Source organism: Sitophilus oryzae, unplaced genomic scaffold (genome assembly GCF_002938485.1).
Source record: "Sitophilus oryzae breed Bouriz unplaced genomic scaffold, Soryzae_2.0 scaffold_1167_pilon_pilon, whole genome shotgun sequence".
Classification (NCBI taxonomy): Eukaryota; Metazoa; Arthropoda; class Insecta; order Coleoptera; family Curculionidae; genus Sitophilus; species Sitophilus oryzae.
Window position 1 is genome coordinate 274,649 of NW_022145801.1, and position 25,735 is coordinate 300,383.

The 25,735-nt window shown below is 32.6% G+C and overlaps 1 protein-coding gene across 1 annotated transcript in view; it reads left to right on the forward strand.

Moving 5' to 3' along the window:
* The window catches only part of LOC115888156, a 47,626-nt gene extending 25,495 nt beyond the window's left edge, over positions 1-22,131 (forward strand). Inside the window, exons 5-9 of the mRNA XM_030907755.1 lie at positions 5,112-5,365; positions 8,096-8,349; positions 11,790-11,924; positions 18,314-18,521; positions 21,864-22,131. Of these exons, the coding sequence (XP_030763615.1) occupies positions 5,112-5,365; positions 8,096-8,349; positions 11,790-11,924; positions 18,314-18,521; positions 21,864-22,094 (1,082 nt within the window). The 3' untranslated portion in view covers positions 22,095-22,131. The remainder of the gene's footprint in view (positions 1-5,111; positions 5,366-8,095; positions 8,350-11,789; positions 11,925-18,313; positions 18,522-21,863) is intronic.
* Positions 22,132-25,735: the final 3,604 nt, after the last annotated feature.

A 25,735-nucleotide genomic window follows, 5' to 3' on the forward strand; every position in this document is an offset into this window, starting at 1 on the left:
ACTTGATAACCATTTTGCCAAATTATAAGTCGGAGAACCTACAGCCGAAAAATTGGGCGCATAGACTTGTCCGGTTTATGAATTTTTGGCAAAGCATACAATTTTGGTAATGAGGGATTGGATACTTGCAATTTCCTCTTTAAAGAAAGATCAATAAGGGTGTTACATTCTTTTAGAGTTTTTTTAACGTCTGCTACCATCTTAGACAAAGGATTCTTTTTCAAATTTATGTAGGGGCCATTATCGATTAAGTTGTTAACCTTATCGTAATAGTCTTTTTTATCTAATATAACAACCTTATTTCCCTTATCAGCTTTTAGGTAGAAACAATCTTTGTTACGCAAACTCTTGACAATATTGTGCTCCTTGTTAGATTTTAATGATTTACTTGAAACGATATTTTTTGATAACTGATTTCTACAAGCCTCTCTTGCAAATACTTTAGAAGCCTCGGGCAAGTGCTGAATAGCAGTTTCAACACCAACGACGATTTCCTCCAAAGCGCTACCAGAGTTGGGCAATGCAAACTTTAAACCTTTGTTTAATAAACTGAGCTCTTGTTTATCAAAAGTCTGCGAAGAAAGATTCTCTACTATGTTTATGTCTCTTTGGAAAACATGTTTGTTTTTAGAGCTTTTTAATTTTTTAAACTTACTATTCAAAATGGACATTTTTTTAACAAATTTTGAATTGATAACCACAAACATATTTCTCTGAAAGAGACACCAACATTCATACTCTACATTAGTTAGCTTATAAGTAAGTTTTTTGTAAAGTCCATAGGCTTCAATTTCAAGCCTACTTCGTTTACTATACAGAAATTTGATTTCTAAATCAAGCCATTTTTGTTTTGCAATTTTCTCTACCTTATCACTAACGTTACTTTTCGGAATATCAACTTTAATAAAACTAGGATAAACTGAATTGGCTTTGCATGATTTAAGAAACCAAATATCTGCACCTAATAACCTAATCTTAGTACTAAACTTACGATAAAGATTCAGTTCCGTTGACCGTGAAGCCATCGAAGATTACAGTTGAGGGTTGGAACCTTTGGTGTTACACAGCAAAATAAAAACACTAAATCACCACAATACACCAAAGCACTTTTACTTTTACACTGGACGCGCGTTTCGCTAACCATGTTAGCATCATCAGCAGATGATTATAAACTAAAGTACAATCTACAAGGTGAGCGTTTATATATATACTCGCTCAGTGGGCCCCGAGTGGGCGTGGCAAAATCTAGCCAACCGAGTAAGAGCCAACTGAGCGTAACAGTTAAATTTCCGCCACTAGAGTAGTAGGAACAAAGAACTTGAAGGAATTGGACTGTTGACTCTGTTCATACTATCTTTACATTTATTAATTCTGATGCTTTCATATGCATCTAATTGCCTGTAATTTGAGACTTGTTTAATTAGTTTTAAATTATTAAGATCTATACAATGTTCATTATCAACAATATGTTCGGCAACGCAAGATTTATCCTATATATATTATATGTTATGTATGAAACAAAATTGTTTTCAATTTAATAACAACTTTTTTGAACAGCGGGAAGGTACAGCAATGGGTAATCCATTGTCTCTATTTTTGGCTAATTTATTCATGAGCAGGTTTGAAGTGGAGGCTAAGAATCAGTTTGAGTATTTTCCAAGAGTATGGTTTAGGTATGTGGATGATATTTTTGCTGTTTTTGACACACATTCAGACACCATAGATAATTTTATTTCTAAGTTAAATAATCGTTTTCCTTCCGTTAAATTTACGCATGAAATTGAGAACAACGACAGATTACCATTTCTAGATGTATTAGTTATTAGAAATACTAATAGTTACCTGGAATTTGATATCTATAGGAAAAATAACACCACACGCAGATATATTCCTAATGAATCACATCATAGTGTTGAACATAAAATGGCTAGTTTAAATTTCTTAGTTCATAGATTACTTAGTTTCCCACTTTCCAACAAAAGATATGAAATAGAAAGAGATTACATTAGGAATGTAGCTGAGTGTAATGGATATTCTCCTTCATTAGTTGATAAATTAATTAGAAAACGTAGGTATATGATTTCTGAAAATTCGACTTTTCAAGTGGAGAAAGATACGTCTAAATTTTTTTCAATACCGTTTGATAGACAGCTATCCCGTGGTCTAAAAGGAATTTAAAAGAATGTCAATTATAAACTTGTGTATAGTGCTAATAATAAATTACAATAATTATTAGGTCATCCAAAGGATAAAACACCTCCACTGGAAAGGTCGGGTATTTATGAAATTTCTTGTAAAGATTGTAATCAATATCAACTAGATTAAAGAACATTTAGCTCAGATAAGATATGGTAGACCGGATAAATCTTGCGTTGCCGAACATATTGTTGATAAAGAACATTGTATAGATCTTAATAATTTAAAATTAATTAAACAAGTCTCAAATTACAAGCAATTAGATGCATATGAAAGCATCAGAATTAATAAATGTAAAGATAGTATGAACAGAGTCAACGGTCCAATTCCTTCAAGTTCTTTGTTCCTACTACTCTAGTGGCGGAAATTTAACTGTTACGCTCAGTTGGCTCTGACTCGGTTTGGCTAGATTTTGCCACGCCCACTCGGTGCCCACTGAGCGAGCATATATATAAACGCTCACCTTGTAGATTGTACTTTAGTTTATAATCATCTGCTGATGATGCTAACATGGTTAGCGAAACGCGCGTCCAGTGTAAAAGTAAAAGTGTTTTGGTGTATTGTGGTGATTTAGTGTTTTTATTTTGCTGTGTAACACCAAAGGTTCCAACCCTCAACTGTAATTGAAGAATAATTATCGAATTCAATAAAAAAACGCTAAAAAGTTGGAGTGGACTGTTTGGAACCTATGAAACGTAACTCCTGGCTCTTTCTTATCGCTACTGCTTTTACACTTGAAAGCTGAACAACTAATCACCATTGTAATAAAGCTTATACAAAGTTTACTACACACAAACTATTAAAAATCGCTAAAATTGTCGCTGGTGACCAAATGATGACTCATTGTTTGCCACCAAAACAACAAAAAAAACGTCACAAATTCTGCTGCAGCCCGTATAGGGGCGTTACATGTCCTTATATTCTTTAGTCATTGGGATTAACTATCTGCACTTCTATGTTTCTTTCACATTATACATATTATTTATTCATTTCGTCCCATTGCTGCCAAAAGTCACTAACTTACTTTTTATTACTTCCGAGAAAAATGCGTCTGCAATTCATCTGCATTGCATAAAGATGTTATAGTTAGTAACTATTCGGTATTACAATAAAACATAAATAACCAGAAATCGTAGTTAATGACTTTTGCAATCGATTCTCCGCTTCAAAACATAGTTAGTGATTGAATTTGGTTGTTCGGAAAAATGTTAGTTAGTGACTTTTGGCAGCAATAGGACGATTTATTCATTCACTAACAAATTAAATAAAAAATTACAAAAATACAAACTGAGTCAACACATACTAGAACTAACGGAAAGCTATTTAAAAAATCGACCACAAAAAATTTGCATGGAAAATATTGAAAGTAAAACTACCATGGCGCCATATGAGATACCGCAAGGAGGGAATCTACCACCTCTCCTGTATATCCTTTATACAAACGATCTCTGCGAACTAGCATTAAATCATTAAATAGCATCATATATGGATATGCCGATGATACATGTTTAGTATATACAGGAACAGATCAGAACATCTTTGAAACAAACATCAACAAAAACCTGCAAAAAGTGCAAACATGGTGCTACAACAATCTCCTAACTATACGAGCTAAAAACAAAATATATGATATTTAAAACCACAAAACAAAAATTAAACTTACAAATAAAACTACAAAACCATATTCTACGAGAAACATCAACAATCAACTATTTAGGGTTAAAAATACAAAATAATTTGAAATGGGATGCTCATGAATGAATTATTTAATGAATATATGGAGTAATACGACCAAAAAGAATTTAAACGCATTGCAACATCAACAAAATAAAATTTTAAAATTAATATATAAATTACACAAAAGAACACCAACACACATATTATTTGATACAGTGCAAGAACTAGATATAAAACAATTAATACTTTTTAATAGCTTGCTAAATATTAAATTAAATACAAACAAGGAAGTTCAGAATTACCAAACAAGGAAAAAGTCACATATTAGAAGCCATAAAGTAAAAAATAAGACATTAACACAGAGACTAACAGCAAAAACAATTCAAACATTCAATAGTTTAGCAGAGAAGGTAAAAAAATTGAAATTTATACAATTCAAAAAGAGGATTAAATAGTTAATATTAAATAGTAAAATATCACACAAAATAGATAAAATATCACAACCAAACCAAACCATACACTAAATCCAGAAATCGACGACAAAAATAATTAAGAAAAGAATGCCTTCGATACCATCTGGCCAGGATCTGGTACCAACAGGTCACTGATGCGACAGATGAAGAAGGACGACACCCAGATCTATGATATGTATTTTTTATGTGTTGTAAAGTTTTATATGAGGGAATAACTAAATTGATTAAAAAAAACACAAAACACGTTAATACACAAAGAAAGGCAGTTGATGAAACAGAAATCTCAAATGGATACCCTCCTGACAGATATGTATGAGAGTAAGCATTTGGAGAGTTTTTAGTTATCTAGCCGATAGCAAAAATTCTTTAAATCGCTCTCAAATGGATACTCTCTTTGAGTGATTATCGAGAGTCACTCGCACGAATTACTCTCAAATGGACACTTACCTTTTTACATTAGCTTATGGGAAGTTTTCTGCGGCTACTAGCTGTGGTACTAGTTTCTAGTAGCCGCAGCGGAATGTGTTCTGGCATTGTCTTGCTGGAAAGTTTATCTTGGAGTTGTTAAGTTATTAATGTAGGGGCATTCATGTTCCTGTCCAAAAACCTAGAGGTGACGTGCTGGGATAAAAATGTTATCGTTTACTGCACTTCATGCAGGCAATCAGCCGATCAAACATTATAAAAAAAGCTAAGCATATACTGTGTGTTGCAGTTTCTATGTCACACAGTGTATTACCATTCGAATATTCAATATAACTTTAGGTACTGCTGAACAAACATCGTTGACATCAAACGTGGAAACCAGAATGCTTATAAAAGTCCTCTACGAGATTTTGGGTTTAGTCAAATGGAGTCACATATCTGAAAATATGATTCGAAGGTTTCTAATTATATTGATAAAAAGTTTTAATCCCAAACCAAAATATTTTTATAATTATGGACCTATGAAAAGCGGACTTACTATTTGTATTAGAAACATTACCAAAAATTTAAATAACGAAGATTTGATGACAATGGTAAACACTTATTTTTTTTTTCTTGGTTACTTATTCGTTTTATTATTTATGTCAATTTATTCACATTAGAACATTAGAATTTTTTTTTTCAAATATAGACCAAAAAAAGACCAAGACTACATTTAGACTGCGAGACCATTGCATTTGTATGCAGTCCTGCATTTCCTCATCACTAATAGTATTACTGTTGATGTACCGGGTGATCAACTAATGGACGCCGGCTCTATCTCGGAAACTACTTATCGTATAACTTTGGGAAAAAAATTCTAATAAGTAAATCGGCCAAGAGATTTCGCTAGAAATTATTTTCAAGTTCGAAAAATGTCCGCTAGAGGACGTATCTGCGATGGGCAATCCGAAAACAGAATTTTTCTCAAGAATATGCAGGGGAAGAGGCATTTTAAACATTGCTATTGTAATCTATGCGAAATTTGCAATTTTTTTGATATAGTGTATTTTGCTCTACCCCATAAAGTGATGGAGGAAGGTTAAACTTGCTTTTTTTAAGTAAGGATAACTTTGGTTTGGGTTAACCGATTTAAACAAACTAGGGCTCTCTTTGTTTTGGACATTTGCTTTTGTTTTAGAACTATTAGTCTGATTTGGACATTTTTGATTTTTTTTGAAGAGAAACGACCATTAAGTATTTAATTTTAGTCCCAAATTTGATTTTTCCAAGAATTCAAGATGGCGGCTTATATATAATACTAAATACGGTATTTCCAAAAGTATTTCCTAATGTATGGATGATTTTTACCAAATTACTTGTGATATATTTCTTATACTATTAACTTTGACCACTAACTAACAAGATTTCATTCGTCATATTTATTTTTTAGTAAAAAAATTGCCTGACATTAGCTATCAGTATACAAGGTTGTTCACGCTATTCGACACGGAGTATTGTAAAGTTACAGAGTGAGAGAAAGTTACAGAGTGCCCCAAATAAATAAAAAATATCAAAGTTGTATTGTTTTAAATGGAACACCCTGTACATTATTACAATTTTAGTTTTTACGATTAAAATAAACGTAATTTAATTAAGGTTTACGGCACTTTTATCTTTCCGTTTCTGAAATATTTACGATTTTGTGAAAAAACACTAACAATTTTAATACTTTATTTCTCTAGGCATATTTATGTTTTTAAAATTAAACATAGTACAGAAATTTTTGTACTTACTAGATTTTGTGCAATAGTAAAAATAATACTACCTCATACAGAGTGTCTATAATGATTAAAATTTAAATAATTGCATCTAAATAATTATTAGCTTTAAACGGCAATAACTTGTTTAATTTAATTGGACCTGTATATTTTACGTGAATGAGATGAAGATGAGGTACTATATGCAAAATTTTATGTTATATCCAATTACGTACCAAAAAATTAGGAGTGCAATTTAAAAAAATACTTAAAGCTTTTTCATGGCTTTTTTGGGACACCATGTATATAACAAAATATCTTTTTAGGATATGCACCATTTTAAACTATACAACATCTATAGAACTTTTTTTCATATATTTGTCAACAAATACGATATTGGACTTTCTGGTAGTAATGCCCCACCCTGTATATTTTCCAAAGGGGCAAGTGGCAGTATTTTTTTTTATATTTCTTTTAAAGAACCTTTAACAAAAATGACAGATATAAAAATAGTTTATGCATATTTAAGCGTTTTTTTAAAACTCAAAATTAAAATTTAATTTTTTGTAATACACTATTTAATAATACTTATATTGTTATTGAATACATGCTGGTATTAAAGAACTGGACAAATCGCAAGGTCATAATTCATATAGAATAAAAATATGATAAAAAGTTCATTAAGTTATGGAATAAGTATGAAATTATGCAGTTTAATTGGTAATAGTCAATTTAATATCGAAATTCAAATAAAATATTCTGGGAAAACACCTCTGCACTATTCAGTAAGTTATCTATAATAAAGTTATGACTATTTTTAACAAATTGGGAGATTTTAGAACTCATTTATTAAAAAAAAGTTTTAATTTAGAAATAATACATAATTGCTGACTGTCCAGCAAATTGCATTGGGTCGATCCACTGTGCGAAGGCTTAACATGATTTGTTCTCTTAATATCTCCCGTTAGAGAAAAGACAGAAAGTTGCGGTTTGCGCGGATATCTGGGAAATTTTGTGCTCTATTTAATTGTGCAAAAAGAAACATAACCTGCTATTTAATTTTTTTATACAAAAGCGCAATATCTGTTTTGATGTCAAATAGCCCCTTCAAGTTACCGCGAAAAAATCTGTGGAAATAAAATTTTTACTGGAGATTATTAAAAAAGAAAAGCTCTTTTAAACGAGCCCTAGTTTGTTTATATTGGCTAACCTAAACCAGAGTTATCCTTATTTTAATAGAAGCAAGTTTAGCCTTCCTACACCACTTTACTTTATGAGATAGATCAAAATACGCTATCCCTTTTTACCTGCATATTTTTGAGAAAAATCCTGTTTTCTGATTGGCAATCATATATGCGCTACCTAGCGGATATTTTTCGAACTTTTCGAAATAATTTTCAGCGATTTTCCTTGGTCCATTTACTTACTAAATTTTTTTCACAAAGTTATACAATAAGTAGTTTCTGAGAAACAGCCGGCATCCATTCTTAGTTGGTCACCCTGGTTTCCAGACAGTTGGAAAACATACCATACCATAAGAATGCTCAATTTTAAAAGCTTTTTTTTATCTTATTTCATTTTTAGTTAGTTATCATAATAAAGACGATAAGTCTTCAAGAGATGGACGATGAGACAACGCTATGCTTGGGAAGCATTGCCGAGTACGCAGCGTTGCGGTACGTAAGTACCACGTTCGTTCAATCGTTCCCGGACGATTTGATAACAAACATCTGGACCATGCTGGAATCTGATAATGCGATTCAACATCTCTTCGCCACAAGGATTTTTCAGAATCTGCTCGACAGGCAGAATAACAAGATGGAATTCGAAAGGCCTAAGTAAATGCTCGAATACACCTTATACGAAAAAAAAACAAACCAAAATAATCCCTTTAATAAATTTGCGATCAAAGTATAGCCGGATTAATATAGGAAATCTGCCTCCGCGGATTTTTTGACTCGCACTCAGAGGATCGATTTGGTATCGAATCAAAATAATTCACCTAAATTTTTAGCTTTTTAACTCAAACGGTTTTCGAGATTTTCAAAAAAAAACTGTTTTTTCAATTTTATTTTTATTTTTATACTAAAATTCAAAATTAATTAATGATGATTTTTTTCCAACCAAGACAAGAACATGATGAGATAATTTTTTGAAACCAAACCATGACATGAAAAAATAATATGATTATGATTCTTAAACGAAAAGCCGATTTTTAGCGGAGAAAAGGAAATTAAAATCTGCATTTTTTTAACCTTTGTGAAATATGTCACTCACTAAAAATCGTCAGAAAATGTCTTTTATACTCTTTTAAGACCCGTCCTCGCTTAACAACATGTTGCAGCAACTCGTTGGCAACTTTTAGGACGTCCACATTCAAAAAGTTGGAAATTGGAAGCCCGATGCAACATTTTTATTGTTTAGTCCATTCCAATATGTCCGGCGAAAGGGATGTTCTTCTCGCGGCTGCAGCTTGCGTAATTTTAGCATGCAGAGAAAAAAATAAGAAAAGACGAAGATTTTGTGTGCGCCCTACTCTGTGTTCACGGAAAAAATATAGTTGCAGTGATTTGTTAAACGATTTGCTCCACTCCATGATGTACACCGGTGAACCGACTAAACAAAACTAAAGATGACACCCAAATAAACGAATACAAAAAGTCAATGTGGATGTAATCGCAACATGTTGCCAACACAATGTTGTCAACATTCTTTGATCTTTACCGTTCCTGACGGAAAACATACAACTTGTTTAAAAAGCATGCAAATTGTTGCTTTTTAATGAAATTTTCGTAAACATATGTTGCGAAGTGGTAGAACAATATGAAAAAGAATAAAAACTTTTTTTCTTCTAAAATCTCTTTTTTCATTGCACTCAGGGAGTGTGCACTCTCCTGATCTTAAAAACTCTTTTTTTTTCTAAAATCTTCTGTTTTAACTAACTTATATTTTTTTAGTTTAAAAATGTGCGTAGAAAATATATATATTTTTTACTTCAAATTAACAATGATACCGCTTATTACACATTTGCAATCATATGCAATGATTACGTAAAGACTGAGTCTTTAAAAATTCGCGTCCAGGTGAATAAATAATAATATATCTTCATTTAGAGCCGACCATACCAACAGGTATGGTAAGCTATTGATCGACAAAAAAGTGTAAAATCGCTTATTTCTGAGGCTTACTCAACCGGGTCTCACAATGCAAATTCACCTCAAATATCCATTTAGTTGGTCATTGGCAAGCACTCTCTCATTGTACATGAAAATAACAAAACAAACGTTTACTGATCTGGATAAAATTGATAGTTAAATGGTAAGACTCACCCGGGGGTACTCCGCCCCCTAGCCACTGATATATTCTATTCAATATATCCCATTCCATATTTTCTAATTCAAATATCATTCGGTTATATATTGGTTAATCATCTTCAACAACTAGCTAGTGTCACCTGAAATAGTATAGGGGCTTCCTCCGGACGCAAATCTGCCGCTAAACAGATTCGCATCCCAATCGAATAGGCTAATTGGGGTAGCCCACTACCCCAACGCCGCATCGTGTCAATCGAGAAGACAAGGGAGACCTCAAACTCTCAAGACCAACCTCGAAGGCAAGACGTCACAAGAGGTTTTCTTCTCATGGTCAAACGACCCGTTGCCTTACAGTACTTGCAACGTTTATAGTCAAAAGACTTTCAACTCTCAAATATCAGCTCTATGACAAGACACAACACAACAGCCGGCCAGCCTATCAACTACGAACTATTTACATTACTTGCCAATGAATCATACTATTTTCTCTAATCGACTTTAAAATAGAGTGTTTTAGCATTACTAGATAAATAAATAAAGAGTTTCCGAAGGAATGCATATTGTTTATTAGAATAGTGAATAAATAAAAGCATTATTATGACGAACTTATTTTCCAAGTTTTACAAAAGTGTTTTTAATTTCACTCAAAATGAGTTATTTCGGTCATAAATGATGTATAAATGATGTAAATATAAAATATTTTTATGGTGTCTGTCTGGCTGTCTGTCCGTCTGTCCGTCTGTAACACGATAACTCAAAAACCGCTAAACCCATTTTAACCAAGTTTGGCACAAATATACTGTGGCACCCGAGAATCTGGCCATTATATTTTGGTGGGGGTGGGGGTTGGTAAGGGGGTATGGGAGGGGGTTAAAAATTTAAAAAATCGTAACTCCAAAATTACAGTAGCTAACGAAACGCGGTTTTCAATTTAAGATTAGGAATAATATTTGCAACAAAATTTGTAATAACATCTAAATCAATCAAAGTCGCAGTTTTTGAGATAAAAAAAATTGAAAAAATTCCTTTACTTCCTTAACTTTCTATTAACATATTTTAGTATGGGCGGTGCCTCCCGGCGCCATTTTTTTTATAATAATCTCTATGTATATTTCTGGCAAGGATGTATTTTTAATGAAAAAATATTTTCTACTCACTTTTTTAATCTAAACAAAAATATAAGTTAGTTAAAACAGAAGATTTTAGGAAATATATGGTTTTTATTTTTTTTTTCATATTGTTCCACCACTTCAAAAAATTCTAAAAAATTCCTGAGTGTAACGAAGTATAACTGTTCCTGTCCAAAAACCTAGAGGTGACGTGCTGGGATAAAAATTTTATCGTTTACTACACACTTACTTCATGCAGGAAATCAACCGATCAAACATTATAAAAAAAGCTAAGCATATACTGTGTGTTGCAGTTTGTATGTCACACAGTGTATTACCATTCGAATATTCAATATAACTTTAGGTTCTGCTGAACAAACATCGTTGACATCAAACGTCGTAACCAGAATGTTCATAAAAGTTCTCTACGAGATTTTGGGTTTAGTAAAAATTCTAAAAATTTCTTGAGTGTAACGGAGTATAAAAGACATTTTCTGACGATTTTTAGTGAGTGATATATTTCACAAAGGTTAAAAAAATGAAGATTTTAATTTTCTTTCCTCCGCTAAAAATCGGCTTTTCGTTTAAGAATCATGATCATATTATTTTTTCATGTCTTCAGACTTCTATGTATTAGAAAAAAATCATCATTAATTAATTTTGAATTTTACTATAAAAATAAAAATAAAATTGAAAAAACAGGTTTTTTTGAAAACCTCGAAAACCGTTTGAGTTAAAGAGCTAAAAATTTAGGTGAATTATTTTGATTCGACACCAAATCGTTCCCCTCAGTGCGAGTGAAAAAAGGCTATATTAATCCGGCTATACCCAATATTACTATTATTTGTTTTGTAGAATATACTTTAAAGATGCCCGTTATAACATCACTGTTGCCAGATACAGTGCCAGAGACAAGACGTTTTATAAAAAACACCGCTATCAAATTTTCAAGGTATTGCTGCAAGGATTAAAGCACCATTATACGAACAGGTAAAGAATAGCTTCCATTTTAATATACCATCCTGGACACTTCATCTGCGTGGTCTATATTTTAACGCATGCGACAGAGATAAATATAAACGACCGGTTGACAGACAGAGAGACAAAATAGTGCACGCAGTGTTGACAGATTTACGTTTGTGGGAAAAGAGATGTGTAAAGAAAAATAAAAAAAAAATAAAAACTTACATGTTTACTATTGAAATGAAGATAATATATTTAAGATAAATATAATCTATTACAGCGGGGTTACTAACTAGTGCTAACATAATGCCTCCATTAAATTTTGTTACTTTATAGCAATAATTTAAGTTACGGGGTAGTCGCGGCCACGACACCTAGTTACTTCTAATTTATAGTAGCATTGAAAGTAGCAAACTGGTTACTGCTACCTTCCTAGGTCACTATAAAGTAGCCGTCATTCATCCATTGCCACTAAAAAGTCATGGGGATCAAAAACGGCTACTTTGTAATTGCCTCAGGTTGCATCGTGTGCTGCTCTGTTTTAGTGTTTTCTTTTTCTTGCTTTTAAGCTTTATTAAAATTTTGAAAAATGCCTAAGGTGACTAAAAAGAAATTTAGATATTCTAGTACTTTCTACCGAAGAATTAAAGAAAAGGAATCACTGCGAACCGAAGCATCAATATCAGAAACAAAAATTACTACTACTGATACTGATGAACATCATAAATCAGGTAGTGACTGTGACATTTTTGAAGCTGTTTCTGTAGATGTGTAGTGTTAGTTCATCTGAAACTGAATCTCAGTGGAGAATTAATTTGAGAACCAACAACAATATAAAACCAGAGCTAAAAGGCATTAAAATACTCTATACCTCGTGTAGCTCTGAACGATTTATTGAGAGTACCGAAAAACGAAAAATTTAATGCCGTCTTATTCTGTATTGAACTGTCATATTCACGTCATCGCGTCGCAAAATGGGAACTTCAAAGGACAAGGCGGTTATTGTTTCTATAAAGTCGCCTTTGGGTAGCTACAATTGTCACTTTATCAATCCGAAGATTTTAAAGGTCCAAACGGGTAGGGTTGGCCTATTGTTCGCGGTACTTTGTGGAAGCATATGGAATTATAAAGTATTTTTCGGATTAAACGACCATATTTTTTTCATGACTTTTTTAGACGAACAGCCAAATGGCTCAAACATTCTGCGTTTTCCAGCTAAATATACGTAGATTAAAGCTTTTATCTTAGTTATTTTGTTATTTCTGACGGTGGACTAATATTTTAAAATTTGACCCCAGTTTCAAACAAATTATTATTATTATTATTTAATTATAACATGAGTTTCTGTTGCAAATAATATAATAATTCGAAATATTTTGAGAGGCGCTCGAAAATTTTGTCATATAATCCCACTATTTTATTCAGTAAAGTCGATTGAGTTCTGGAATTTACCTAAAAAGGCGTTAAAATCGCAGGTAAATAACGAAAAAATAATAATGGCTTCCATAATTATGTTCCATCCTGATATTTATTTTTATGAAATGTGAAATTGAATGAAGGGCCGCTGCAAATAAAGTTTGACAGTTTAACGAAAGTTCCACATGTCGATGTCGGTGGATAACACGCTGCCACAAACCCACGACTAGGCAGCTTCGTAATAGATAAGTCGCATTCACCAGTAGGCTACTTTATAGCAACACATTATAGTAGCTCTTTTAGTGGCAAAAGCGACCCAAGACACTACCCGGCTACTCAAAATCTTTCCCCATTTTGGTCACAGTTACTTAACAGCTACGAATATACGACGCACAGTGGTTCAGATTGCCAACAAGTGGCGCATAGGATATTTTTAATTTTATTACAAATTCTAGACTTATTAGGTTTAATGGCGGATTTATTAACATGACAAAGATAGTCCAAGGAATAAATAAAATATATTTCAGACTATGTTTGTTTAGTATAAAAATATTAAAAAAGGGGGATTTTCTATGAATTTTATTCAAAAATTATAGTTTTTAAAAAGGTTTGAAAAATGCTTCGAACCTAGTCAAAAAAAAAATACCCATTAGGTTACCTGGTCTAAATTAAAGAAAAAAACATAAATTGTAATATGCGTTAAATGGAGTCTTCAAACTCATTTTCTTCATGACATGATTCACCACCACTTTCTTCTAGTTCTTCTTCACTATCTGATTGACAATAATATTCTGTTGCCATATGAATGTCATCTGCGGGTAAATCTTCACCTATTTTTAGTGGCGACTACTTTCTCTGGAAATTCAAACCCTAGTTGGACTGCTATTGTTATGTTCCTTCCTTAAATTAGAAACGAAATTCCGAGGTGTAAGAATCTCTAATTTCTAGAAATAAATTGATTTTTAATCTTTGCCATTAATTAAAAACATTAATGCAATATTTGCAGCATTATGTAGATAAAAAAAATATGTTTTTTTTCTGTAAGACATTATAAATTAATTCCTTGGCAATATATACCTTTGGTCTCTTTATTTTTTGGGACTTGGACAATTCTGAAAAAAAAATTCTTCTTGAACGGCCAGGGTCATCAAAAGATTGATTCTCTTCCATTTGAAGTAAATTTTTATTCAGCCAGAGACAATTGTTGGAAATAAAACTGCTCCAAGTATAACTACATTTCCTCCACTTTTCTGACCATTTATAAACAAAATTTTCAATTTGCTTATTTTTCGATAATATGTTAGGAATATTATTATCACACAAAAATGAAATAATTTCATCAATAATATCCGCTTCTGACCTATTATTAAAACCCATTTTCAAAAACCGCTCACATATTGATCTGCGGCTTATTGTTCCTATAATAAAAGGAATAGAGTACGGGAGGAACCGTTTAAAGGTGCCCGGTGGCGTAGAGGTACAGGCTCTCGTCTACCAATCTCAAGGTGTGGGTTCGATTCCCACACCCGGCATTTCATTTTTTATTATATTAAAATAAAAATAGTTTGGGTACCTAGGTCGACTCGGCCTTAAATGAGTACTTGGAATTCACAATCCTGAGGTAATAATAGGCGGTTGAAGCGTAGTGCTAGCCACATTAGCTTCCTTGTATACCGAACGGCTCTAGTATAGCAAGCTGTACCTTGCTACTCCCAAGGCGTTAAACGCTATATACGGGAGCTATTATTATTATAATACCGTTTAAAAATTATAAAATACAGAAGCGGAGATCTGCGGAGTTCTAAAGATACGCAATTTCAAAGTTTATTTTTTTTCAAAAGAACGCTCTGCTATGTTTGTAGTAACTACTAGCTTCATAAAAAATATTTAAGTTAATAAAATTCTCTTAAAAAGTACTTACCTTGATCTTCAAAATCCATTATAATTTAATTTATTTCCAAGTCTCTGAACTAAGAACCAAAATATATTAGCAACACTAAACCATTATCAGCAAATAACTGATATATTTAAACTACAAAATCTAACGAAAACAACATTCCTGTACGCTTTTTTATTACGATTAAAAAGTGGATCGTGATAAATTTGAATAAATGGACCCATCATCTGTTGAAAATAATATCATTGTTGGAATTTTCGAAATTTTTTTCTTGATCCCTATGCGTCGATTTTATTGAATCTGAACCATAGACTTAAAATACAATATAGACTACACTATTTACATCTCAACGCGGTCAAACAATCTTTTTTGTACACATGTTTACTTCTGGGTACAGTCGACCGAGCCTTCCTCATCCAGCCTATGTTGTCATGTCTTTAATATTATCAATATTTTTTTTCTTGTTATACACATATATTGAGATATTAATACTACATTTTAATAAAGTAGGTTTTAATATTCCATAGATGTATTAAATAGTCCTTATACTACTAAATTATAAGTTGGATACTGTTTAAAAAGGATAAGTTCTTTACAATATGACAACACCGATTAGAGGCGAGGGAGCCTATTCATTCATTTATTACCTTGTAGTACGCGTCGCACGTGTGCGGTAAAGCTTTGTTGCCGCTATGTTCCCGGCTGTATTAACGCATTTTCTTAGCTTGTAGTCCTTAAGTGTTTATTTTATTGACTTTTTCTGTTCAAGAACTATAAAATATGGTTCGCCAGTGCCAAATTTGCAAGAAAAATTTGACTTAAATAATTCATTTAAGTCTTGAAACTCTCAATTTACCCATTAGGAGTCAATGGCGTTGTTGTAGAAAGGCGCTTATTTAGATAATATTTTAGTAAAATGTAAAATCTGAATTTTTTCTCTTACATTACGTTGTTTACTTACTTACATTGTAACAGAATCATAATTATAACCCTGTTAATAATTAATAATGTTTTTATTAAAAATATATTCCGGTTTATTCTAAAATTATCTTTAGAATCTAAAATAACATACAAGAATTTTAAAATGATATTACATTATGAAACAATATTTTTTAATATACCGGGTCGTCTCAAAAGTGGCTCACCCCTATAACTTTTTTTATTTTTTCAGATAAAAAAACAGATTTGTATGTTAGTAGGTATATGACATAAATTAGGATTTATTGACGTATTCAATTGTTTTTGGTCTCTTCCTGTTTTACCGAAATGATTACATCTTTTGATTTTTAAAGGCACCCTCGGTATATTGCTACTTTATTCGATAAAAAATGACACTCTGAATAGAATGACATATCATATGTCAACATTTGACAATGTCGCTTAAAAACAAATCGTATTTTAAATTTCAATCCAGGGTGCCATGGTGTTGTTAAAAACACTAAGTTTTAATCAAGGAGCCTTGGCAAAATAGTTTTGATTGTCTAATAGGTTTCGTGTCTTGTCTAGGCCGGTTAAAAGATGTACAAATCGTATTTTTAATCATATGTCAATTTTTCCAAATGGAACAAGGGTGATTCATTAGCATATTTGGAAAAAGCATTTTTTATGAATATATTGATACCACACACTTGGTATTTTGAGTCAAATTGTCGTTATGAACCGCGTGTTACAATTACAATTAAACCATATGCAAAAATGTCAAAAGTTGACATACGATATGTCATTCTATTAAGAGTGTCATTGTCTATCGAATCAAGTAGAAATATACCGAGGGTGCCGTTTAAAAATTAAAAGTTATAGTCATTTCCGGTGAAAGAGGAAGTGACCAAAAACAATTGAATGCGTCAATCAATCCTAATTAATGTCATATACTAACATACTAAATCTTTTTTTTTTATTTGGAAATATAAAAAAAAATATGGAGATGAGCCACTTTTGGGATGCACCCGGTATAATAAAGACAGTACCGAGTTAAATAAATGTAGTTTTCATTTTATCCACTTCCTATCACCTTCTTTGCTTTAGTGGAACAGATTTATGTTTTCTCTAATTTACATAATAAGACATCACCTAACCAGAAAAAAAATTACAATCATATTTTTTTTTCTCCCTGTCGCCGATTCTATTATATCTGTGGAATAGATCCTGTTTTGATTAATATTAGGTGTTGTAAATGTTTGACTAAAATTAATAATTTATTATTAATTTCAAAGATTGCGTAATTTCGATTATAAAATTTCTTCTATAACGTGTATTTTATTATTTTTATCCTTTTTGGATTCTAAGACGTTTTTTCTAAACTTTTATTTAAAAAGAACCTGTCCTAAATCTTAATAAAATATAAAAAAGTTTAAATACGATATATTTTTAATTTAATTATAGCTTCATTAAAATAAAAAAATTACCCGGCTATGATACGGAGAGTTCAGGTGTACTTGAGAAACGAAAGACAGTGTTGTGTTTCTCGGCAGAGTCGTCAGAGAACGACCGTTACGACAGAGACAAGCTATCTATCGCTCGTGTCGCACTCGTTATAACCTAAAACAATAACACAACAATAACAAGACATTGTCTGACCGCATGTTCCAGCTATTTATGAATGAGATGCTCAGTCTATATTTTATTTTAAGTCTATGATCTGAACCAATGTGCGACGTAGCCGCCGATGGTCACCGCCCACTTTGTAGTGGCTTTGATAGTAGCAGTTACGTATCTGCCACTATAAATGCTAGTTGGGCCCTACTTTGGAAAGTTACTATAAAGTTTTTGGTCTTTTATGGTGTCATATTCGAAGATTCGGGTAGTTCCAGCCACTTATTTAAATTACATGTTTGCGACTTGCAATCGGGGTGTTTATTTTCCACTTTTATGGTAGGTATATAGGCACTAACCGGTTACTCGATATATTCAAAGTGACTATTCCTTATTGAGTAACATTTTAAGTGGGAGAGTGGGCCTAGGAGCTATATTTTAGGGGGAGTGACATTTTAAAAAGGACTGGGAACTATATTTGCTAGTTGGGTGTGCAATACTAATCTCACCAGTAGGATCTGTTTATCATACAAAACAATATTTTTAATTCTCACCAAGTTTATATATTTAGGATTAATTTGGAAAATATTTATGGATTGATGGCGGTTACTTGCGTAGAAATACCTTGTTCATATGTCGCTTCGAGTATGGTTTGCTTGGCCATGAGCATGCAAGAGTTTATCTTGACCACTAACCATGAGAACATGGTTGCCTGCCATCACGTACACGCTATCGTAATGTCCCTTATGTCATTGGTGTGCTACATATTCGGAGCAAATGTAAGTTTTTTTTTATATTTCTGTAATAAAATAATATTAAATAATTAATTGTGATATATCCAAAAAAATATTGTTATAAATTGGCTATTTCCAGTCGTCTTGAGAAGTTACGATTTTTTCTATCTTAACTCTATTGAACTGTATAATTACGATGGATCCTGATCTCGAAAGACTCCCAGTTTTTATAGGAAAATAAGCTATAAATTTTGGCCCTAATAGCGTGCAGGTGGCCGGTAGAATTCGGCGGCTGGTCGCGGCCACATTTGATAATTCATCTTTAAGATATCGCTTAGATTTTCTGGAGATGGCCTTCTCGCCTCGTGTGTCCTACTTTTATGAAATTAAAACACGTGTTATTACACCTCTATCTGGGTGGTCTCGTAGCCTACACTTTCTGGAACTGTTTTGGAAGACTAATATACAGGGTGTTCCCAAAAAACATGTGCCACCTCCCGTGGGAAGATTCCTCACATAAAAATAAGATTTATTTTTCATATCAACATAGGTCGGATTCTGCTTTGTTTCGTAGCTACAGGGTGTTAAAGCCTAAATAATCTTTCGATTTATTATATTTTTCTTCCAAGTACTTTTAGTGAATCGAATGAAATTTTGAGGGTAAAAGTTAACCATATGTGCTACATATTTTAATGCTAAAAAAGAGTCGATAAATTCATCAAGGACGTGCATATGGGTAATCACTGGATATTTAAAAAAAACATGTGCGCCACTGACTTTTTTCTTTTGATATTTTTTTTAATGTTTTTTGATGAGGAATCAATAAGTACTTATTTGAAACTTTCGCAAGTTAATGAGTTATTAAAAATGACTTGAATCAAGGCAAATTAATAAAATTGCCTTTCTCTGATCAAGGAGGTCGAAATCGACAAAATATCAAAATACAATTTTTATTCGGCATTAAACTGCTTACACTATTTCGCTAACAAGAGAAAATAAGTCAGTGGCGTACCTACATGCTTTTTTTAGAAAAATACTTCAGTGAAGTTAACTTAGTTAGAATTAATTAACTTTATTCACTTTAACACAAAAAATAGCAAGGCGAAAAACAATAAGAATACAAAAAGATGTGTACGTTACAACGGTCAAGATGAATCTACCTACATTAGGGTTTAGATGGGACCTCGCAGGGTCGCTCTTAAGAAAAATAGATACTTAAAGCTGTCATTCATATATAGTCCAGGCCTAACGGACCGTATTCCGTGAACCACTTATCGATGCATCGGCACTCGACATCGACACTGAATCGGATGATATCATATTGACTTTTACCTTGAAAATTTCATTCGAAACGCTAAAAGTACCTACTTGGAAGAAAATTATAATAAATCGAAAAAATATTAAGATTTTAACACCCTGTCCCTACGAAACATAGCAGAATCGGACCTATATATTGATATGAAAAATAAATCTTATTTTTACGTGAGGAATCTCCCCACGAGAGATGGCACAGACAATTTTTCAGATATTTTAAGAACCGTTATTCCGATTGGAATAAGATTTTGGGTGTCTATATTTTGCTAAGTGTTTTAACATTCTACTTTTACAAAAATCAAGAAAAAGTACAGGAACGGTGACAACTACCCCCACCCCTAAATAAATTTTAGTATAAATATTTTCCAACTCAACCGACAACCGATTTTTTTTCGTAAAATGGTCCTTCTAGTATGTTGGTACCTGCCAAGGATACTATAGAGATAAGGATAGTTCGATTCCTATCTTCCTGCACTGTCAGTTTTTTTACGTCATCTACTGACCGAGTTGAAGTTGGCGCTAAAGATTTTAGACAGTGACAGTTATTTTTGCATTTGACGGACGAGCGCACAGTGCGTTGGAAGATAAATTTAGCGGGACAAAAGCGCTTGGTTAGAAATAAGCCAAAAAATGTGTACTGATAAGAATAAATAATAGACATTCCAATTGATACAAAAATGTATGAATATTCTTTGTGTTTTGATACATTTTTATCAACCAAATTTGGTCGTTTTCTGCTCAGCAAGGCAGAGATCATACGAAAACAAAATATTTACAAGTGCTTATACATTTTATTAGAAAGCCAAATTATGTTGAAGATTGCCAAATGTATGTACTTTTCTACTGTACCTATATTATTTGTTAAAATCCTTCGTGCCTTTGTTCTGCAGATATCAAACTTTCACTTTTTTTCAAATATCGATATATTGAATGATGTAGATCTTTTGAGTTACCAATAGTTACCAACACAGGTAGTCACAGTCACAGGGAGTTCAAGCTTAACAGGTGAATGCCCAAAAGATTCATTTCAATCGGATAGTATAAAAACAAAACAACTCCATCAAAAGGCACTGAGTTTAAAAAATTGTCTTAGATACTTACTATATATGAATTTACAATTACCGAGTGTTAAAATTAAAATTAAAATATCTATCTTATTTATTATTTTTAAAATAAAACATATTTTTTTAAAATAAATTATAGAGGGTGCCACAAGATTACAAATTAATTAAAAAAAACTGCTAAAAAGTTTTTTGATATCATAATTTTATGTATTTGGCAATAGTTTACAATACGGTTTTTGTGTGTCATGTACGAATAATATCATAGTTTTATTATCTTGTATTTATTTATTAATAAATTAATTTGTTAATAAATAAATAAATTTAACCATATAGTTGCTATATATTAGACCATTTGCTACGTTCTTAGATTTTAAGTCCCAAACATTGCTCTTGAGATTTTGTCCCGCTAGAATAACCATCCGCCGCACTGTGGAGCGCTGGTCAGCGCGTGACGTAGCATTCCACGGCGACACGACAGCGGCGATTTGACGCGATCGATCAGTCCTTTAGAATATATACAGTCCTTAGGTACCTGCTACATTTCTTGTCTCTTGTAAAAAAACGCCACCGCTCATACTTTTTGAAAAAAAAAATATTTTTCCGAAGCTGACTTCCAAAAAATGTTTTTCGTCACCTCAAAATATGAAGACGAATAAAAGCATAAAATTTATTTTGCTCTAATAATCTAGTTAGTGCAAATATAGAATTTTATCTTAGTATCACAAATTATATTCGAAAATAACCTTAAAAAAAATAATAAATTTAAAAATAATTACCGTTTGTTTATTTTTCATTGATGCCCTCTAACGGACAAACGAAGCACTTTTGTATATAGGTAAATTATGTGCAATTAACTTATTTTGAATCTATGAATCGGAATTCTCGGACAGGCAGACGGTAACGCCGGCTACATCTCGGACAGGTTTTGTGTCACGAAAAATCGCCCTTAAAGTTGCGCATCTTCTTATTTTTTCAATCAACGGTACCACTCAGTGTGTATTGTTTATAGGTGTTCTACAGTTATGTAGCGCTCATCAGCGATAGAAGATCAGAATTGGCTCCCCACCTGAACCCACCGTTGAAAGCTGTTTATAAGTACGCCCAGCATCACATTTTGTGGAACAAGCCGGAACTATTTTTCGAGGACTGGGAGGCGCGGTACGGATTGTGGAAATGTTTCAGAAACATAAGGCAGCACAAGAAGAACCGAACAGAGAAACTGGAGACTGGCAGTTGGTAGTCAATTAAGATAACCTTTGTTTTCGTTATTCTTTCTTATAATAAAAGTGTTTTAGTAATAGTTGTAACAAATCTTTGTAGATTTGTCTTTTATTATAACAGAACTACCTTTATATAAATACATATAATTCATGGATAAAGTACCATATGATCGACAAAAAAACGACGTCAAAGACGGCTGGGGAATGACAGCCGATAATAATTTTGGCGAGGACAATCCCTAAACGTCATTTACTAAAAATTGACATAAAACGTGTAAAAATTAATACTCTCCCGGCACAAAAATACTCCCGAAACAACACTTTATAGCTTCACAGCTTCTCACACTGGTTTGATCAAAAGTGAAAATGGATTCAAGCAATTCTACGAAACAAGTGAGTAAACCAAGTGTCCATTACATAAACAAACAAATAAATAGGCATATACTGTGAGAAGATAAAATATAATTTGATCGATATAATCAACTAGTGCTTAAATGTTTTATGAACATCTAAAATTATAATTATACCTTTAAAAAATTTCGTTATAGCCCAAATAACCCTAGTTAAGTTCCCACTAGCAAAACCGATGCGTAAAACTATGCTAGCTACCGTATAGTGTGACCAACGGATCTGTAGCTACGGGGTATCGGCAGGGGAACGCAGTTGTAAACAAAACACGCCCAATTTCATTCATAAAATAGGCATGGGCGTACGGTGTTATATGAAAATAATGTGTATCATAAATATAATACTCAGATTAATAATTTTTTTCAAAAAACTTTATGCTGTTTGAATCGTTACTGTTGAGTTAGCAGATAAACACTAAAAGCTTTTATTAAAGCTCCCTTAAATATTTTGAATCATTTTATTATTGTGTTGTTAATATAATAGAAGAAATAATTACAGCTGGGGGTTGGAACCTTTGGTGTTACACAGCAAAATAAAACACTAAATCAGTACAATACACCAAAACACTTTTAATTTTACACTGGACGCACGTTTCGCTAACCATGTCTGCCATCAGCAGATGATCAAGACTGAGTCTTGAGGTATATTTATTTATATATCTGTACTAACTATATTTTTTTCTATAATACATAATTTTAGATATAACTATTTCCAGCAAAAAAAAATCTTGAAAATAGTTAACTTTGGAAGCGCAAACAAAACATAATTTTACTCATCAGTAGATCTGATATTGCCTATTACACCAGATATGGTATCGCTCCGCCAGCAGTTTTTAAAGGTTAGGTCATTGTCTACCCATATGTTACATCCAAATAGATAATACTTGGCTATATTTTCGAATTTCGCGTATATATATTTATATCTCTCTCTGCAATATAATGGGCCGCTCCATTAATATTTATCTGTTATTTTAACATTTACGCCAAAAAAATTCATTTGATTTTAATAACCCCCTAAGCGTTTCCCTGCAAAAGGAAAATTCGATTCTTCCTGCAATTTTTGCAAAAGCTTTCTAATTGTGGGGACGAGTTTGAATTCGAGATAAAATCTATTTATCAAATTCCTGACCACTTCGAAAAAGTCGTTGAGCTTTTCGACAGCAGTCTCACGTGGTCGTTTCTTTCCAGAGAGGATATCATTTTATCGGGGTTAGTTTTCAGCCTTTTTTTTATCTTCTGTGTGAATTTTTTTATAGCCGATACGCTAACTCCGGTATAAAGAAATATCCGCTCAAGTTTACGTTTAAGCGGCAACTCAAGCGAACTCTCTGTAGCTTCTTCATCGCAAACCCTATTATGAACACAAGGAAATACACCAAATGAGATTTCATCCACGTTATTATTAACTTACCTATATAAATTAGCTATTATTTCTCTTGTCTGACTATGTAGCGTCTTACCCTTAACAAATTTATTCGTTTTAAAACACAAATATACGATCAAACTTGATATTAATAATTAAAAACTACGAACGAAAAACATTATAACAAGATAACAAAACAATAAAACACAACTTAACTATCAAATATACTAAAAATATAGGAATAAAGTTTAGGATAACCGGTATAAAATAATGAAATAAAGTAATAATGATCAAAAAAATGACACCGCCACTGGATATTTCAATAGTATTCAATATTCCTACTCTTTTCAGAAGAGACCGTGAAGTTGGGGATAAAGCAAGCGAATAGGAAAGGCGTAAAAGCCATGGCAACCGCGTGGTAACAAATCCTGTGACGTACTTCGCCAATCATGTTCGATGAATAGGCGGCCATGCGCGGCGATGCCGGTTTGCCAATGATATCGTTGAAAAATCTTCAACTTTCATAATAAGCAGATTATACAGAATGAAAGAAATAAGTTATTAAATAAAACATATCGATCAATATGAACTACGTTAAAATTCCTTAGTAATATACGTCAGAATATATGCTAAACACATTATATATAATAAAAATATATTAAATTTATAGTTCATGTCTGGCAATTTTGCAATTTTATAGATAAACGTGGCAATATCGATTTTTTTTCTCGTATTCCTTCCGTAGCTTCAGATCCGCTGGTCAAACAGTAGTTGAACTCACTTAAAAAGTTTTACTAGCTTGAATAATACAATTTAGACTTTCTGAAGATATCAAAATGTTTACATTTTAATTTTCTTTAGAATTTTCACATACAGGGTGGGCCACTGAAAACTTACAAGGGCTATAATTTTTAAACCAAAAATGATAACTAAATAATAAAAAATACCGTTTCTATAATATGGAGGGGGAATACATATGACGTATTTTTTGAACCACCCCGACCTACCCCTTAGGCGGCACCCCTACTCACTTTGTGGCGTCTTTTTGGAAAGCCCATGAATGCTAAATGATGATCATAAAGTTTTTAGGGTGAAATTGAAAAACTACCCCTTACACGAAAAATTAGGTGGACATTAATGAAAAAATTGATTTTTTCAGCATAAGTTACAAATTGGGAACCAGCTAAATGAGGCAAATGAGGTATTTTTCAAACCACCCCGACCCACCCCCTAGGTGCCACCCCCTCACTTCTAATCACAAGATAGCGATACCCCACATGTGACACTTCTTTGAAAATCTAATTGAAATTGCTAAACGATGGTCATACAGACTTCAACTTAATTACTGGTAAGTAGTGATAAGAAATATAGGTGTGACAATTTGAAAGAAATTTAAAATTATTTATTTTAACAATTGCCCAAAATTACAGCCGTTTTGTTCTATACAAAAATACAAACGATTTTCAAATTCTTCTCTCACTTTTTGGAAAGTCTCTCTCAGAATATTTCGTGCTTCAGTTATCTTCTGCCGCAATTCTTGCAACGAACCTGGTTTTGTCTTGTAGACTATGGATTTAGTGTAACCCCACAAGAAAAAATCTAAAGGAGTGAGATCAGGTGACCTTGGCGGTCAATTGCCTTGGATAATATCTATTCAACCACCGCCTTGTGACAATAGAATAATGCGGAGGGGCTCCATCTTGCTGAAGTGTATGAGGTCTCCGTTAAGAGTTAAATTTCCTTCCAAATCTCTTTGATTTTCAACCTCATATACAATGGCTGGGTCTATCAAATTGTTCAGCATATCCACATCAGCATCACCAGTCAAATTTCCGTCGATGAAAATGGACCTATAATTTTATCGTCTAGTATTCCGCACCCACACAACATT